This window comes from Schistocerca serialis, chromosome 1 (assembly GCF_023864345.2).
Source record: "Schistocerca serialis cubense isolate TAMUIC-IGC-003099 chromosome 1, iqSchSeri2.2, whole genome shotgun sequence".
Lineage (NCBI taxonomy): Eukaryota > Metazoa > Arthropoda > Insecta > Orthoptera > Acrididae > Schistocerca > Schistocerca serialis.
The window spans coordinates 525,863,548-525,882,863 of NC_064638.1; the positions used below are offsets into that span (position 1 = coordinate 525,863,548).

Consider the following 19,316-nt stretch of genomic DNA (forward strand, 5'->3'; position numbering starts at 1 on the left):
GAAACCAACGTGTTTCTGTTGACACATGAACAACCCATTTGCTGTGCGGCCACATGGAACAAAAATACTATTAGAGTTCCCGGAACGTACAAACTTTGTACGTCACATTGTATATAGACAAACCAAACACACTGGCTTCTATATCCATGCCTGAGCTTCCAACATCTATTTCAAAAAAATTGACTGAGTACTTAGTTCATCAAACAGTGTGGCTTTTGCAGCCCAAATACAAAACACCAGAGAGAGGGGTTGGGACCAAGAGAGAGAAAGAGAAGATGTAAACAAGTTAGCTACCTTAGGCTGGCCTAATACATGTAAGGATTGGTAGACTCCTACAAAATCATGTAATTTAGTTAGGGTTTTTTTTTTTTTTTTTTTTTTTTTTTTTTGTCCTGACAACAAGGATCTACTGTGTCTTGTCAAAGTTGATCTAGGTCTCCAAATGCTGGGTGTATACCTCATTCTGTGTAAATGTGGCATGTCTTACATGAGGGAGACTATTAAAACAGACAAGGAAAGCAGCCAAAAGATCAGTGACACACTACATTTAAACAACAAAGTTAGTCAGCTGTCTCAAACATAATCATGAAATGACATTTGATGAGGCACGGTGCAAATACAAAATTCCTGCGACAGCTTAATTAATGAGTCTATCAAAATAAATATGCCAGGAAACCTAACAGTCACAGGATTCAATTTAAACAAGGCTTTATGTATTTATTAAGATATTGCTGGCCATCACACCCACCAGAGCTGGGAAATGCTGACAGAACATGAGTTACAAAGAATACTATTGTGGGCTCTGAAAAAGATAAGAGCATTAAAGGGCACAGTGGGTGTTGAAAGTTGAACTCATAATCAGCTATAAAAAGTGGCATGAGCTCAACAATACTTCTCAGTCTGGTTGGAGTCCACATAGCAAGTGAACTTAATAGCACAACTTAAGAGATCACAGCTCAGATTGGAGTGCTGGCTTTTCTCATGCTTCCTCTTAAGGCAATAAGGACACGGGTGCTGGACTAGTGCCTCTCTCTCTCTCTCTCTCTCTCTCTCTCTCCTGCTTGTAAATCTCAACATAAATTTAATTCTGCTTCTTTTTGTTTTGAACTAGTCACACTGATTAATGGCCCACAAATCCTCAGCATCCTGACTAGCTTGGACCCCTATTTTCACAGAGGATTACATTTAGACTTTAGTTTGTTGTCTCTCTATGTTGCTTGATGTATTTCCAATATTTTTCTGTATTTCTCCATACTGTTAGTTTTCATTTTTTTCTGCAAATATATTTCTAAATTTGGTAATTTAAGTTTTTTGTCTGTTGCTTCTAAATTTTGACAGTTGTTTGGATTTACATCTTTTTCAAAAATGATGAACTATTTTGCTTGGTTACACTATCTTATATAAAAAAAAGTTTTTGCTTTCATAGTACCTCTGATATTTTCTGTATATGATGGTCTAATGAGCTGCAGTGTAGTTGCTTGTCACACAACAATACAGATGACTTAATCAGTGAAAATAGTCTATTAAAATGCATGTGGCACAGGCATGCCCATCCAGACACCAGTGTCTAATTATGCATGCTGGTGTTTACCATCCCAGATCATATATGAGAAATATTGATGGCTCACCTGTTTGTTGGGATGGCACCAATATAGGAAATGTGTGTGGTGCAAACCTGGCAAGATAACTGTTGGCTGGAGCTCTTCTCATGTTATAGCTATGTTCTTTATATCAGACACTGTAAATCTTTCATTTTTTAGATGGCATTATCTCAATTCGCTCATCAGAAATATGTGAAAGCAGTCTTCCAAGTAACTACTAGTCTCTATTAATTAACTGCCCACTTGATACAAAGTAACTCAGCACATTTATCACATGAAATCTAGAACTTTTTCCTGTTGGTGCCATCAGTGTAGAAGTTTTGTTGCTGTGTTGCAGTTTACCCACTAATAGTTTCCTCAATGCAGTGTTCAGTGTTCTTTTGTCTTACCGACAACAAAATGTGTGTGTGTGTGTGTGTGTGTGTGTGTGTGTGTGTGTGTGTGTGTGTGTGTGTGGTGGGGGGTGTGTGGGTTATGATTTGGTGATACCTTCAGCTGTCACTCTCTTTATTTCATGTACAGTTGTAGAATTTTGGCCTTAGGCCATTTTCAAGTATCTAAAACAGAAGCATTATACATTGGATACATTACTGACACTTCTAATTTTTGACACAGGAACAATTTATATCTGTAGATATACTAAATGCATTATAATTAACTTTATGGATGATCCTGTTGTTTCAAGTATGTCCTTGCAACTATGACTGCATGTGATGCTCATAAAATAAATTACAGAGATAATTCCTATTTTACAAGCATGTTACTTTCAAATTATAATGTGCCTAGTATATCTACAGATATGACTTGTTCCTATGTCAAAATCACACGTGTCACTAATGTATCCAAAGTATAATGCTTCTGTTTTAGATACTTGAAAATAGCCTAAGGCTGAAATTGTGCAATCATATATGATATAAAGAGAATGGCAGGAATCATGATATCTTTCAAAAAATTCATTGCAGCTGCAGACCCTACTGCACTGAAAATTATAAAATGCATGTTGTTTGTCACGCACAATTACCATTATAAACTTGATTTGTACGGCTCCATTGTTTGTGGACAATGCAGTTTCTACAAACAGCAGTGTATTTACATAACAACAATATTATTTCTTGTCCATTCTGTGTCAACTGTGAATCTGTCCATATCTTAATTATTGTTTGTGCAGTGTTAATGTACAGTTTTTCATGCACACTGAAATAGCTTAAGGAAACTAGACATGCCATGAATCTAAGTTAATGATCCAAATAAACATTTGTAGACAATGACTCTTTATTAGCAACTATATCAGTAATACACCAACCACTAAGCAGCACATAAACATAACTGATGTAGAAGAAAGAACCAGGTAAAAATGCTCCATGGTACATTGCTTCCATGACCCCGCAGTAAACACTATGAATGCTAAACAAATATCACATCACACAACTTACAGAACACAGCTCAAGCAATAAAGTGTATAACAGATATAACATTATCACTTTGAAATTTTCTTTTTGTGTGAGTGACAGGCACATATTTAATGTGTGCACCAGTCAAGTTATTTGTGGTCACACCATCTTGTTTGTGATGACTCCAAAAATGTGGAAACACAGCCATTAATACAGGCACACAGGGAAACAACCAACATTACTTTTTGGATTAAAATCCACAATTCCATATATTTCATTTTCGCAGCCTTCCCACACTGTCTGAAAACATTTCTTCTTGATGTCGTATAATTCAACAGACATATGTCCACTTTCATCAGTTGAAAAAGCATATATTTTATCATGGATCAAGCACGCTCCCGAAGGCTGATTATAAAATGCTCCAACAGTTTCATGTTCTGCACTTGTCTCTGATGTTGTAATGTATGGCGAAAATTTTATCAGGTCACATGAATAGGCACCTAGAATAGAATAAATAAAATTATTGGTTACTTTGAATGTACAAGAATGGTAATGCTACCTATTTCCGCACATTAGTATTCTTCCTTGTAATAATACACTAGCAGAGTTAAAGATTATATGTAAATAAAATTATACTGCCCTAAAATTTGTGACATTTTTCTCACTGATATTTTGGAAAACACCAATTAATTACATTACGTTTATTGAACCACAATACAAATTTTTGGAGTTTGCCGTAGGCAAGCATTTCTATAAATAAGCAACTGTTTCACCAATTAAAATTTTCAATATTATGATTTTACTCACAGCTGACATTTTACCAGCAACTGTAGTATATATTTTTTCAAAATTAAATTAGTTATCAGACGCGCAACTGAAATATATACGTTGTACTGGCTTATCGATGTTATGAACCAGTACTGAACTTCCAAATACCACAGATTAGTTAAGAGCAATAAAATATTTCAATGGTGCAGCTGATGATTGACTTTTTTTTTTTTAAATTAACACAGCACTACCAGCGGCACTAACAAGAGCAACAGCACTGCTTGTATCACAACTCTGCTTGTATCCCAACTTTCAGTTTCATTTGAAAACTAGCTGAAATGTACCTGCTTCACTTTATCTTTCTTCCCCTACTTGTTTTCTAAATCGGACAAAAATGTGCACTTATCACTTCATTTTTATGAAATCAAACTTATTTGAAAGAATTTGTTGTAAACAAATTTATTCAGGTGCAAAGATGAATTTGTTTTGTGGTTCTACCAACGTGAGAGCATGCTATGTACAGTTGCCTGTACAAGAAATGCCTTTGTGAGGGCATAGTAGGAAAACTGATAGAATTTAAGAATTTTACTGGGAAGCTTATACTTTTGTCTGGGTTTATCCCTGTATCAATGCATTTAAAATCCAGGATGGAATGTAACAATATTGTGAAAAGAATAGTGGAGATGCTGAGTCGCAAATAGGCACAACAAAAAGACTGTCAGAATGTGAGCTTTCGGTCAACAAAGCCTTCATCAAAAATAGATAACATAGGCGCACACACTCATGCAAACGCAACTCACATACACATGAGCACCATCTTTGGCAGCAGAAGCCAGACTGTGAGCAGCAGCAAATGATGGGAGAGGCAACTGGGTGGTGGAGGTATGGAGGAGGCTGGATCGGGGAGGGGGTGGGATAACACGGTAGGGGTGGGGGACAGTAAAGTGCTGCTTGTGGAAATGTACAGCAATGAGATGAAGAGAGGGTAGGGCAAATAGATACAGTTGGGATGTTAGACGGAAGGCAGGTGAGGGACGGGGAGTAGTGGAAAATGAGAGATGTAAAAAGACTGAGAGTGCATTGGTGGAATAGAGGGCTGTGTAGTGCTGGAATAGGAACAGGGAAGGGGCTAGATGGGTAAGGACAATGACTAATGAAGCTTGAGGCCAGGAGGGTTGTGGGAACATATGATTATATTGCATACTGCTCGGTTCAGAAAAGTTGGTGTTGGTGGGAGGAATCCAGATGGCACATGTTTGAAGCAGTCACTGAAATGAACAACGTCATGTCAGGTGATGTCAGCAATGTGGTGGTCCTGCTGCTTTTTGGCCACAGTTTGTTGGTGCCCATTCATGCAGACAGACAGCTTGTTGGGTGTCATGCTCATGTAGATTGCAGCACAGTGGTTGCAACTTCGCTTATAGACCACACAACTGGTTTCACAGGTAGCCCTGCCTCTGATGGCCAGTTGCCTCTCCCGTCACGTGCTACTGCTTGCAGTCTGGCTTCACCTGCCAGAGACTGTGATTGTCTGTGTAAGTTGCATTTGCATGACTGTGTATGTGTATGTTGTTTGTTTTAGACAAAGGCCTTGTTGGTCGAAAGCTCATTTTCTGACAATACTTTTGTTGTGCCTATCTGTGTCTCAGCATCTCCCCAATAAGGTGAGTAGCAACTACCGTTTTCATAATATTGCATCAATACATTAAAATATTTTTTCTGCCCCTGATATCATATTCTATATTTCTTTATCTGTTTGTTACTAAAACTGTTTGCTCACACAACAACTCTATTATATAGGTTCTCTATAAGCCAATACATTTTTCAACGAGTTGTTGTCTGTCTCTACTATGCTGCACAACTTATTAGTTAAGACAATTTTGCTGGAGTGTGGATCAATCTGATGCGTGCTGTTTATAATTGTATTCTAGAACATTCAAGAATACTGTAGGATGTTCAAAAACCTTAAGGGAATGTTCATAAAAGCTACAGAATATTTTAGACAAATCTTGAATTTTTTCCCCTGAAAAACACACTGAAGTGAAAGAGACAGAGGACATTCCTGGTGACCAGCGTATGACTGAGACCACTTCAAACACACTATTTCCACAACTATAACAGCTACCAGTGAACTGCCACTGTAGTTCACAATGGGGAAACCAAGGACACCAGACACAAAAACCAGTGAGTGGTCAAATAAACAACCATGAAGTGCACCAATGTTTCCACAAAGAACAACCCACATGAATCAAGAGTCAAATGATTTGTGCCACACTGAGCATGGAAGAGTGGATGTAACCAGTTAAAAGCTAGTCATCAGAGTTGTTTGTGTCTCAGGTGTCATTTTCACAGATAGAAGACACTAGAGAGATCAGGGAACCAACAGGTGAGAATAAGAGATGTGGTGTCTGTACAGTTCAGTACAGGACTTCCTGACCACAACAGTAGGAGCAAGCATGAAAAAGGCACCTGAAGTTGAACACCAAGAATCTCAAAAAACTGACGGTATCCAGCATTTGTATGAATAAGCACTAACAGTGCCATTTAAGCACTGATAAAATCAAGAGTACTTTTGCACAGATTATTTGAAACAGAAATTTCTGCTGCAAAGGCCTAAACACCTTGATGAAAGCTTTGAGAATTATTCTCATTTTAAAACATAAAATAATTAATGTACTATAACATTAATATGTGCCAAAAAATGGAGCCAATGAAAAGATGATGTTCTCCAGTACAATTGAACACTGTGGAAATATATGCAATACACTATCATAATTAGAATCAGACATGGCACACACTAAGGAACTGTAGTTCAAAAATGGTTCAAATGGCTCTGAGCACTATGGGACTTATCATCTGAGGTCATCAGTCCCCTAGAACTTAGAACTACCCAAACCTAACTAACCTAAGGACATCACACACATCCATGCCCGAGGCAGGATTCGGATCTGCGACCGTAACGGTCGTGCGGTTCCAGACTGAAGGGCCTAGAGCCGCTCAGCCACACCGGCCGGCAAGGAATTGTAGTCACTAATTCCTAACCAATTAAGAATAATCACACAAACATGTACAACAGCATGTGGTTGATTAGTACCTAGGTAGTAATGTCAATATAGCCTTAAGATTTATTGATGTAAATGGTTTGATATAATTACTGTCTCTGAAAACTTTAGAATGCTAATTATATTAACTACAGCCAAAGCTAATGAAAGATCCTTTCAGAATATCATACTGTATATTTTAATAAAGTTTCTTTACACTCACACACACACACATCCATCTGCACATATACAGACACAGGCTGCATTTACATATGTCTGCCCATGTCTGTATATGTGCAGATGGATGTGTGTGTGTGCGAGTGTATACCTGTCCTTTTTTCCCCCTAAGGTAAGTCTTCCTGCTCCCGGGATTGGAATGACTCCTTACCCTCTCCCTTAAAACCCACATCCTTTCGTCTTTCCCTCTCCTTCCCTCTTGCACCAGAGGCAGTCCAAAGGTGAATGTTTGGTGCGCGCTATTGCACGATCGAATTATCGGGCCATTCTTCTTCACTGAGGCTACCATCATATCTGCAGTGTATCTGGACATATTGCAACTGTATGCTGTTCCTGCTGTTCCTCAGCTGCTTCGGTATCACTCTGATGTCCTGTTTCAGCAAGACGGTGCACCACCTCATTGGGGTTTGGACGTCCGTGCCTATCTCGATATGACCTTTCCTGGGCGATGGATTGGTCGTGATGGGCCAACAGGTTGACCTCCACGCTCTCCTGACATAACCCCATTAGATTTCTTTTTTATTGGGTTATGTCAAGGACGAGGTCTACTGAACACGTGTACCAGATCTTGAAACCCTGCGGCGACGGATAACCACAGTCGTTGAATCGATCCCTCCAGTGATGTTGGCTAATGTGTGGACGGAAATTGAATATTGCCTAGATGTGCTACGTGCTACCAAGGGTGCTCATGTGGAAGTTTATTGATGTGTGAAAAAAACTTTGATATTTTGTAAACAATTAGACACCAGTTTCATATTTGTATCTTACTTCTAGCCTGAGTTATCAATTTATGTAATCAGTGAAAGACCTTTCGGACACCATGTGTGTGTATGGGCTAACCTGGTGGCGTGCACATCATTATGTTGGCTTATACTATCTGGAAGCCATCAATACCACAGTCTCCCTTGGGCATGCGATGGCAGTTGTACTTCAACCTATCTTTCAGTAAAAAAGGTAGGATGTGTCAGTACATGTTGCTGAACTGTACACAGGATAACAGGATAAACACCAATGTTACGGTTTTCCACAGCAATGGATACAACAAGTGATCTTAACTGCATCTAATCAGTAATCACTGGGTCAGGCAGTTGTGTTGTCCTGAGATATGGTCCCTCCTTCAGGTAACTTACAGGCCATATTTCAACAGGGTAGCATCCATCCACTTGTGAGGAATGTACAAGCAGGCCTCAGAGAACAATTGGCAGAGCAACACTACTTTCCAAGTGTTCCTGATCATTTGACAACTCAGCCATTAGTCTAAATATGTCCAGGATATGGTTTGCTGGTAATAAATTGTCATGGACATCAATCAGTCATTGTTGATGCCTTCTGCAACTGCATAAAAGTACATGAAAGTAAACTTAGGCTTCTGCTGCCATTGTCACAGTCAATAAAAATCTTCTGGGTTTGAGGCCGCATTGTCAACCACAAAATTCCTCAGGGTGTATTGCTAACTGCTGAAGGAACACTAGATTGGTTACTTATATACTATGGAGGAATGCTGTCATTGCTTATGAGGGTGAGGAGGAAGGGTGGTCCTTGCATTGCTTGTTGTCACTGGCAGAAACAGGCATTTTCCATTGGAGTTTCCTTTATTGCTTGCCATTTGTGGAAATCGGTGAATAGGAAACTGAGCAGCGACTGCAGTGTAGCGTTGTTTACTAATTGCCTAGTATCGTCTAGGGCATGTCAGCACTCTACGTGTACCCTCCGCTACTGTGTGCCTGTTGCTTTGTGAGAGCTGTCCTTCTGCGAAGCTGTCACTGTTGGCAGCCCAGACGTTGGAAGTCAGTACCTGTCTTCTCTATTCATGTCGTTTGGTCACTTGGCCATTTCTATAGCCTCTCTAATCTTCCTCCTCAAACTGCTTCATCCTGCACTGTTCCTGATGTTCTGCCTCCACTGGTTTGTTGTATTGTTTGAGATGGCTATATCTCTCATATTCGGATAACCTTGTGCTTATTGGATGCCCAGTGTCACCTACATACATCAGTCCACATTCGCTCCGATTTCATAAACTCCGGCGGCACAAAAATTGTCAATTGTATCTTTCGTCGAGCCCAGACTGCCTTTTATTTTGTTGTTGCTATGAAAAATCAGCTTAATACTTGCCCAATGGAGAATTCTGCCCACACGCTCAGTGACCCCTTGTATGTATTGTAACAGGACAGTGTTCCGTGCTTCGTTTTGCATTTCCCTATTGCCCTTTTCCTTTGGTGCCATAGTTTTATGTATCATCTTCATGTAGCAGCCATTAGTTCCAAAAACGGACTTTAGGTTCTGTAGTTCAGCTTTGAGATTGTGTTCATCGCTGATCTTGTAGGCTCTCTTAGTTAAAGTTACCAGAGCCGATTTCTTTTGCATACGATGGTGGTGGGAGGTTGCATGCAGGTACTTATCTGTGTTGATGGGCTTCCTATAAACTCTGTGTCAATTTTCCATCTCCATGGTAAAGTGAATTTTGCTGTGCTGCTGATTGAGATGTTGGTGGGAGTTCTGAAGTTCTTCTTCCCAATGTGGCCAGATGACAAAGGTGTCGAAAAATATCATACCCAGCATCTGGGCATACTGGTGCAGACTGGAGTGCTGTTTCTTCGAACGTTTGCATAAAAATGTCTGCTGTGACAGGCAATAGAGGGGAACCCATACCTACACCGTCCATCTGCTCATAGAAATCCCCTTTCCACCTAAAATAGGTGGTTGTCAAATGGTGGCGCACTAGCTTTCCAGGTGTTCCTATAAGATGTTCTTAGTGGGGTACATTCGTGAATAAAGATTTCTTGTCAAAACTGACCATCAGGTCTGTACCCGCGACACGCTTTTCTTTCAAAAGTCCTACAAAGTGGGTGGAATCGTTGACGTATGAATCTGTGTGGCTTACTAGACATCTAAGCTCTGGAGCCAATTCTTTCACTAGGTTGTAGGTCACTGAGTTAATACTACTCACTACTGGGCATAAAGGAAAGGGTTCTTTGTGCATCTTTGGTAAACCATATATTCTTGGTGCCTATGGCACTTGTGGAATGAGTCTTTGGGTTGCGTCAAAGTTCATCCTAGTTTGCTTCAGCAGTACTTGTGTCGATATCATTATCTTGCCTGTCCGATCCCCCTTAAGCTTACGGTAAATGGATTCACTCAAAAGATCCTCCACCTTTTGTCATAATCTACTCAACACTACAGTGGCATTTCCCTTGTCTGCCTGTATTACCACTATCTGAGAGTTGTTCTTCAGCTCCTCGATGGCATGATGTTCCTCCTTATTGATGTCTTGCTTCGGAAGCTTTGCGCGAGCCAAGATACTAGGCAGTTAGTAAACAGTGCTACACTGCATCACCGTTCAGTTTCCTATTTGCCGATTTCCACCGATGGCAAGCAATAAAGGAAGCTCCAATGGAGAACACCTATTTCCGCCAATGACGACAAGCAATGCAAAGACCAATAAAAGAACACCTAATACCGTTCCTTCTCACTCTCATATCCAATAACAGCACTCCTCCATAGTACACAAGTAACCAAACTAGTGCTTATTCAGCGGTTGGCAATACATCCTGAGCAAGGTGTCTTGCAACAGTTGCCAAATCCTTGACGTATGAATCTGTGTGGCTTACTAGACATCTAAGCTCTGGAGCCAATTCTTTCACTAGGTTGTAGGTCACTGAGTTAATACTACTCACTACTGGGCATAAAGGAAAGGGTTCTTTGTGCGTCTTTGGTAAACCATATATTCTTGGTGCCTATGGCACTTGTGGAATGAGTCTTTGGGTTGCGTCAAAGTTCATCCTAGTTTGCTTCAGCAGTACTTGTGTCGATATCATTATCTTGCCTGTCCGATCCCCCTTAAGCTTACGGTAAATGGATTCACTCAAAAGATCCTCCATCCTTTTGTCATAATCTACTCAACACTACAGTGGCATTTCCCTTGTCTGCCTGTATTACCACTATCTGAGAGTTGTTCTTCAGCACCTCGATGGCATGATGTTCCTCCTTATTGATGTCTTGCTTCGGAAGCTTTGCGCGAGCCAAGATACTAGGCAGTTAGTAAACAGTGCTACACTGCATCACCGTTCAGTTTCCTATTTGCCGATTTCCACCGATGGCAAGCAATAAAGGAAGCTCCAATGGAGAACACCTATTTCCGCCAATGACGACAAGCAATGCAAAGACCAATAAAAGAACACCTAATACCGTTCCTTCTCACTCTCATATCCAATAACAGCACTCCTCCATAGTACACAAGTAACCAAACTAGTGCTTATTCAGCGGTTAGCAATACATCCTGAGCAAGGTGTCTTGCAACAGTTGCCAAAACGTCGGAATTTTATAGTTGACAATGGGGCCTCAAACCCAGAAGAATTTTATTGACAGTACACAAAAATTGATTTCCTGCAAACATATCCTAATCCAAGCCATTATGTTTATTATGTCTGACTACATCATATGGGGAGCTTCATACCACAATGAATTTCAAAGTTTGGAATCATATACAATTATGTCCTCTTAATCATTTAACTCTGTATATTTATGTATATTTATTTGTGTTGCAATTTTCTCAAATGCTGGTGTACATATAATATGAAGTGTTCAGTTTGGAATGAAATATTTCGAGTTACATGGCTTCTGAAGTATATTGAAAATAGAAGGTGCAGAATGTAATGCCTATATCTCTATCATTGGTACATATTCTGGTTGTGAATGCTTTACTGTTTTTCATTGACTCTGTGGAACATGCACGTAACAGATCAGTGTCACATGTCTTTGTTCTTAACAGTGACATAAAGGAAGGAAAATACATTCCTCCAAATTCTCAACTGCTGTAAAAAGTCCTGAAATTCCCACATGCAGTGTACATAAACAAAAAAGCTTCTCCCGTATATTATAGTCTTCTTCTTGTTGTTGTGGTCTTCAATCCAAAGAATGCTCTTATGCAGCTCTCTACACTAGTCTGGCCTGTATGTCTACATACCTACTGCAACATACTACTATCCAAATCTGCTTACAGCATTCAAGGCTTGGTCTCCCTCTACTACATCATGACTATTCCTGAGCTCACAATGAGACTCATCAACAACTGTTCTACCTGCAGACGGTTCACAGTTGGAGAATGAAAGAGGAGAACTGACAGGGAATATAAGGTACCCTCTGCCACACAGCATAAAGTGGCTTGCAGAGTATAGATGTAGATATAACACAGGCGAGATACTGTCAGGCTACAAGAAAAATGTAATAACCTAACACCAAAGAACGCAGGTGTTGACAGATGTGAATATAACCAAATGATTAGTTTCATTAATCATAGTTGTAAATTTTAACATGCTTTATCTACAAAAGAATGGACCAGTTCAGATTCTGGAAAAATGTGGGAACATTCAGGCCAGTGCTGACCCTAGGATGTATCCCAAAATATAGACTGAAGGACAGGCAAACCTACATGTATATCATTTATAGATTTACAAAAAGATCATGGCACTATTTACTGGAATACAAGCTTTGAAATTCTGAGTTTATCTAGAATGTGTACAGAACTAGATTCTCATTTGTAAAAGTCAAAGAACATGCAAAGGAGGCATTAGTTGAGAAAGAGTGAGACAGACTTTTGGACTGCCCGCTTCGTTATGAGGATATGCCACCTACTTCATGTGCCTTGATTCCACTTAGATGCTCTGTTAAAGATTTTTCTATGCTCTGTCAAATTCTTTTTGTAGTATCACATCCTCTGTCTAACCTTCATCCAATTTCTCAACAGTGTTGAAATGTATTTCCATTACACTTTCTTTTAAGTAATAGGACTTTTAATGAAATACAGGATGATTCAGGAGGAATGTCACATAATTTGTGAGAAGATTTGACAAGTGAAAATAAAGCAAAAAGTCCTATGAGAGCATGTATCCAATTTTCACTCTTTCGGAAACTGTAATGGTTTGAAGACTAAACACATCCATGAATGGATATGAAGACAAGTATGAATATTACTTATCAAAATTAAAAGTACATGCTGCAGTGGACAGAATAATGGTGAGGCAGGTGACTGACTCATCCTAAAGAGGTGTGAGGGTTCTCCAATTCATGGCAGCACTTTAACATCACACCGAGGCTTCAGTTGCAAATGTACCCAGTGCGCAATCATGGGTTGGACCAGTGAGCAGTCTTGAGGCTGCGTGTGTGTGTATGTGTGTGTGTGTGTGTGTGTGTGTGTGTGTGTGTGTCATGCTTGAGTGCTGTTTAATTGAGCAAGTCCATTGTGTCTGTGAACACCAACATGCCACATACGTTCACTCACACAGAATACGTAGACATGTCATTTGTGTACAGGTTCTGTAATGACAGTGCCCTTGCAATTGTGACAGAACACCAGAGATGTTTCCCTGATCGACGAATACCCTGTGCCAGGGTATTCCCCAGGGTTTTTCAAACATTACATGAATCTGTAACAGTACCCAGTGTACACATAACATCAGAATGTGAGGCCATCCAGTCAGCTGAGGAAAGGGAAGACGTTATTGCAACTGTACAACAGATTCCCAGCACAAGTACATAGTGCATTAACAGACAGCTCAATATTTCACAAATGCAAGTGTGGTGTACACTACATTATAATGGTTTGTGCTCACTCCTTGTGCAGCCCATGTAACATCTGCATCCAGGTGATTCAGTAAGCAAACGATAATTTTGTGAATGGTTGGCTGTACACACACTGACATCATGCAATACACTTTATTTACAGATGAGACTACATTTACATGCAGTGGGCGTTGGAGAACCCACTTGACACTAGGGAAACAATTTCAAGTTTGGTCCTCAGTGAATGTTTGGTATGGTATGACTGATAGCCTGGTGATAGGGCCTGTGCTCCTACCAAATTACATGACAGCTGCAGCTTATGCACATTTTATGATAGATGACCTACCTGCACTTTTGCAAGACGTGACATTACAGCAATGGTGACAATTGTATCTGCAACATGGTGGATTACCGATTCACTGTACCAGACAAAAATCCCAGTATCTAAACAACACATTTCCTCAACAGTGGATTGGCCATGGCGAACTCATTAACTGGCCATCCAGATCACCCAACCCAACCCCATTAGATTGCTTGCTGTGTCGCCCGAGCAAGACACAGCCAGGGCAAAAGCACCACAAGTGCAAAGATGAGAGCTGGTGCCAGTACTATAGAGACTCACCACTAGCGTGAGTTCCACCAGTGCCTCAGGCGGCACTGAGAATGGAGGTATCTACTTCACATCGGCCAATTGCCAGTCAAGTACAATCTGCCAATGACTGGACAACTATGGACAGAAGCCTACTCGTAAGTTAGAAGAGCAGCTCTCACCCACTTGTTATAGATCATCGTCCATGGCTGACTTAAGACAGGGAATGTCATTTAGTGAACTCTTAAAGAAGTGAACAGACAATTGTTGTAATTGCATTTGCTATGTATTGTGAAATTTACCTATGATTATTTACACTTACCCATTGAGGGTCTTTTTTGAGTTATATTAAAGTAGTGTTGCAGACCTCAATATCCAACAAGTCACAAAGATAAGTAAACCTTTTTAACTCATTTGTGTGACTTTCTTACTAATTTGTTGGAGTGTTGTAGAACATTCATATTCCTATCCTGTTACCTGACCCTGGGGCATAGCTGTGAAATAGTGACAGAAAGAAACTGTCTTAGTGGTGTACTGCACCAGAAGCCATTTCATTAACTCACAAACTCGGCCTACTGTAACAACAGTGGCAATTCGGCCTTTACAAACTGGTGACGAGGATCGAATACAAAAGTGGCTACAAGGTGGCAGCTTCTCAAGCCAGACACAGTGGCGATAATAGCTGCCGTGACTTTTGCTTTGAATTTAGTGTTCTTATTTGCTGGGATTTTTTTTGTGCTGTCCGAACGAAACGCAGCCAGGGCAAAAGCACCACAGGCCCAAAGATAGAGGCTGGTGCCCATGCCATAGATACTCACTATTTGCATGAATTCCTCTAGTGCCTTGAGCGGTGCTGAGGATGAAGGTATTGACTTCGCCTCAACCAACTGCCGGCCAAGTACAATCTGCCAATGACTGGATTACAATGGACAAAAGCCTACTCACAAGACAGAAGAGCAGCTCTCGCCCACTTGGTTATACATCATCATCCAGGGCTGACTTAGACAGGGAACATTGTTCAGTGAACTCTTAGAAGTGAACATACTGTTTTCATAATTGTATTTGCTATGTGCTGCATAGTTTACCTACGATCATTCGCATTTAGCTATTGCGGGACTTTTTTGTGTTATATTACAAGTAGTGTTGCAGAACTCAATATCTAACAAGTCACAAAGATAAAGTAAACCTTTTCAACTGATTTGTGTGACTCTGTTACCTGACCCTGGGGCATAGCTGTGTAGTAGATGGAGAAACTGTCTTAGCGTGTACTGCACCAGAAGCTGTTTCGCAAACTCACAAACTCTGCCTGCTGTAACAATAGTGGCAAATCAGCCTTTACAAAACTGCTGTTTATCAGGCTGATTAAAGGGGGATGTGTATGCTACGAAGGTGGACCCACACAAGGAATTTGTCACTTGCATCACCGATGCTGTTTCCCACATCAAACCTTTCAAGATGATGATCAGTGTGCAACACAACTCAATCTCCAATGCACTGACAAGTACATTGAGATGGGTTTGGACTTTTTGAACACCATTATTCTGTTCACCACAGTGCCTACACAGAATTTTGGTAAGTAATATTCACACTTGTGTCTATAATCATTCATGGATGTGTGTACTTTTCAACATGCTCCAGTACTTAATGATCGCAAATTCGACACATGTTAATAGGACTTTTTCAGTTTATTTTCACATGTAGGAACACCTCACAGATTATGTGACATTCCTTTTTAATCACCCTGTATGTTTAAGGCACAGTGCATATGAATGTTTAAGTTACAATTATTTAAGAAATAGAAGCACACTTACTCATTTATATGTGAGTGTACATAATTTTGTGTAATTATATTTGGGAATTGTCCCTTTTAAGTCAGAAGTGAGAATTTTTCTGCGCCACCACCACCTTATACAGTGTGTAACAGGTATAGGTGCAGATATTTTTGTATCATCGTCATCAGTTATCTGCTATATTAGCAGGTCCTTTGCCTCTCCATTTTCTGCGATTCATTGCTTCCTTCTTAAGGCTGCTGTATGTTGTACCGTCCATCATGTCATCCAGTATCTGGAATCTCTTCCTTCCTCGCTTCCTTTTCCCTTCTACATAACCTTCTAAAACTGTTTTTATCAGTCCGTCATTCTTTCTTAATGTATGCCCAGTCCAATTTCTTTTTCTTCTCTTTATTACATCTAGTAACTGCCTTTTCTCTCCCACTCTTCTCAGTACCTCTTCTTTTTCTACTCTGTCCATCCAACTTATTCTTTCCATCTTCCGCCATGTCCAGATCTCAAAAGCCTCCAGCCTTTCTCTGTCTTTTTTCCTCATAGTCCATGTTTCAGCGCCATATAGAAGAACACTCCATACAAGACATTTTATGAGTCTCTTTCTGAGTTCTCTGTCCAGACCGCTGCAGAAGATTCTCCTTTTCTTATAAAATGCCTATTTTGCCATTGCTATCCTTGTTTTAATTTCTGTGGTGCACTTCCAGTCGGTGTCTATCCTGCTTCCAAGATACTTAAAATTTTGCACCTGTTCTAATGTTTCTCCATTCAGCACAATTTTTATTTCCTTATTTCCTCCTATTGCCAATACTTTTGTTTTATTTGTGTTAATTTTCATTCCATATTTTTTTCCGTTAGTTGCAATGGTGTCCACCAAATCCTGTAATTCTTTTTCCCCTGTGGCTCTCAAGCACCCTACTCTTCTTCCTCCAATTTCTACTCCTTTGTCATCTAATGAGCATTGGTCAATCATATTTTCCAAGTACAGGTTGAAAAGAGTAGGTGATAAACAGCATCCTTGTCTTACTCCTTTCCCTAGTCTGATCCAGTTTGTACTTTCTCCTCTCACTTTAACTGAAACTTTTTGATTAAGTTACAATGAGTTTATAAGTCTTCTGGTTTTCCAGTCCACTCTCTTTTCCCTCATAATAGTCGCCAGCTTGTCCCAAACCACATCGTCAAATGCCTTTTCTAAATCGATGAAGCACGTATATAGGTCTCTTCCTTTTTCAATAAACCTTTCTCCCAAGATTCGTAGGAGCCCTATTGCATCTCTGGTGCCCGTATTCCGTCTAAAGCCAAACTGCTCCTCACCGAGATTCTCCTCTATTACTTTTTCAAGTCTTTCATTAGTTATTCTTAACATCACTTTGGCTGCATGTCAAATGAGGCTGATTGTCCTGTGCTCGCTGCATTTCTTGGTTCCTTGTTTTTTCGGTAATGGAATCATTACTGTTGTCAAAAAGTCCTCAGGCCATTCACCACTGTCATATATTTTATTACATAACCTCAATATTTCTCTTATTCCATTGTGGTTCAAGCATTTTAGTATTTCTCCCGGTATTGTATCTGTACCTACTGCTTTGCCATTTTTCATTGCAGCAATGGCAGACTTTAGTTCTTCCATTATGATGGTTGGTCCTTTCTCTTCATCACTTACGCTGTTGTTTGATTCAAGTTCCAGAGTTTCTGGTTTGCTATTTGTGTCATATAGCTCTTTTATATATTCTTCCCATCTCTGGAGGACATTGTCACGATCTTTGTACACTACCTCTTTGTCTTTACTCAAAATTTCCATAGTAGCACTTCTGTTTTGTTCCCATGTCATAGTCTTTACTCTGTTGTATAGTAAGTCGTATCTTCCCTTCCTGTCCAGTTCTTCAATTTCATCATATTCCTCTTTTAGCCATTTTTTCCTAGCCTGCTCTGTTTCTCTTCGCAGGTTGTTACTTAACCTTCGGTATATCTTTCTTGCATCTTCAGTGTTCTTGTTTTTCAATTTCCTTCTCTCCTCCATCTTGGAAATCATTTCTTGTGTGACCCATGGCTTTTTTTACCTTTTCCCTTTTACATATCCTATATTTTGCTGTCCTGCTTTAATAATTCCTTCTTTCAGCATATTCCAGTACTCGTTGGCATTATCAGGTGCTTCTTTGTCTCGTAATGTGTTTAGAAAGTCCCAAGACAGCATTTCTGTAATTTGTTCTTTGTTGGACCTTATCTTCTCTAGATCCCACTTCTTCACCATTGTCGCCTTTTTCAGTTTTTTAATTCTTATTTCTATTTCTGCCATGAGTAAGTTGTGGTCACTATTAATATCTGCACCTGGTAATGTGTGCACCTTCTTGATTCCATTCCTGTATCTTTCTTCTACCAGTATAAAACTGATTTGGTTTCTATATTTATCCCCTGGTGATTTCCAAGTGTATGCCTCCTCTTATGCTTCTTGAACCATGTGTTTGCCGCTATCAGCTGCCTTTCCCTGCAGAAGTCAATTAACCTTTCACCTCTGTCATTTCTCTTTCCAAGACCATGACTGCCTACTATGTTTCCCTCTTTCCCTTCTCCCACAATGGCGTTCCAGTCTCCCATTACTATTTATTTTCGTCCATTATTCTCTCTATTACATTGTATGTTTCCTCTACAATTTGGTCATCATGTTCTGAAGTTGGCATATACACCTGGACAATCAGTAAATCTTTTTGTGCTCCTTTCAGCCTTACACCAATAACCCAGTCATTTGCATAGTCTACATATTCCACATATTTAGCCAATTCCTTTGTCATAATCATTCCTACTCCATTAATTCCTTTTACTTCTCCTCCTGAGTAGTAGAATACACATTCATCTGACTGCAACTCTCCATGTCCATTCCATCTTACCTCAGCAACTCCTACGAGGTCCATATGATTCTTTTCCATCTCTCTTTTAAGGTTTTCTTGTTTGTAGCAGAGTTCTGACATTCCAGGTACCAATTCTCGTTTTGATTTTTTGCCTCCTTTCAAGTTGTCCCCCCTGGAGATCCGAATGGGGGACTATTTTACCTCCGGACACTGATTTAACATGAGAGGAAGCCATTTTTTTTGCATAAAATGGAGACTGCATTATGCAGGGAAGATAATCTGCGGTGGTATTCCGTTGCCTTCTGCAGTTCTGGAGGCCGCCCCTAACATGGGATACAGACGCCTTTTGCAGCCGCCCGCTCCAGGTCAGACGCTGCATGAGAAGTATAGGTTGGAAAATGAAAGACCCTAGCCCTCGAAACCTAATAGCGTCAGGGTCGGAAAAGAACAAGAGCTGGCCGAGGGTGGCGAGATAGGAAAGATAAAAGTCAGGAGCCTGGCATAAGT

At 40.1% G+C, this 19,316-nt stretch overlaps 1 protein-coding gene across 4 annotated transcripts in view; it reads right to left on the reverse strand.

Moving 5' to 3' along the window:
* Positions 1-2,855: 2,855 nt before the first annotated feature.
* Positions 2,856-19,316, reverse strand: part of LOC126474699 (kelch-like protein 38) — a 137,894-nt gene continuing 121,433 nt past the window's right edge. For 3 of the 4 annotated variants that reach the window (XM_050102191.1, XM_050102176.1, XM_050102184.1), the window contains one exon: positions 2,856-3,492. In XM_050102191.1, the coding sequence (XP_049958148.1) occupies positions 3,200-3,492 (293 nt within the window). In that variant the 3' untranslated portion in view covers positions 2,856-3,199. The remainder of the gene's footprint in view (positions 3,493-19,316) is intronic. The other variant, XM_050102198.1, reaches the window with a different exon arrangement.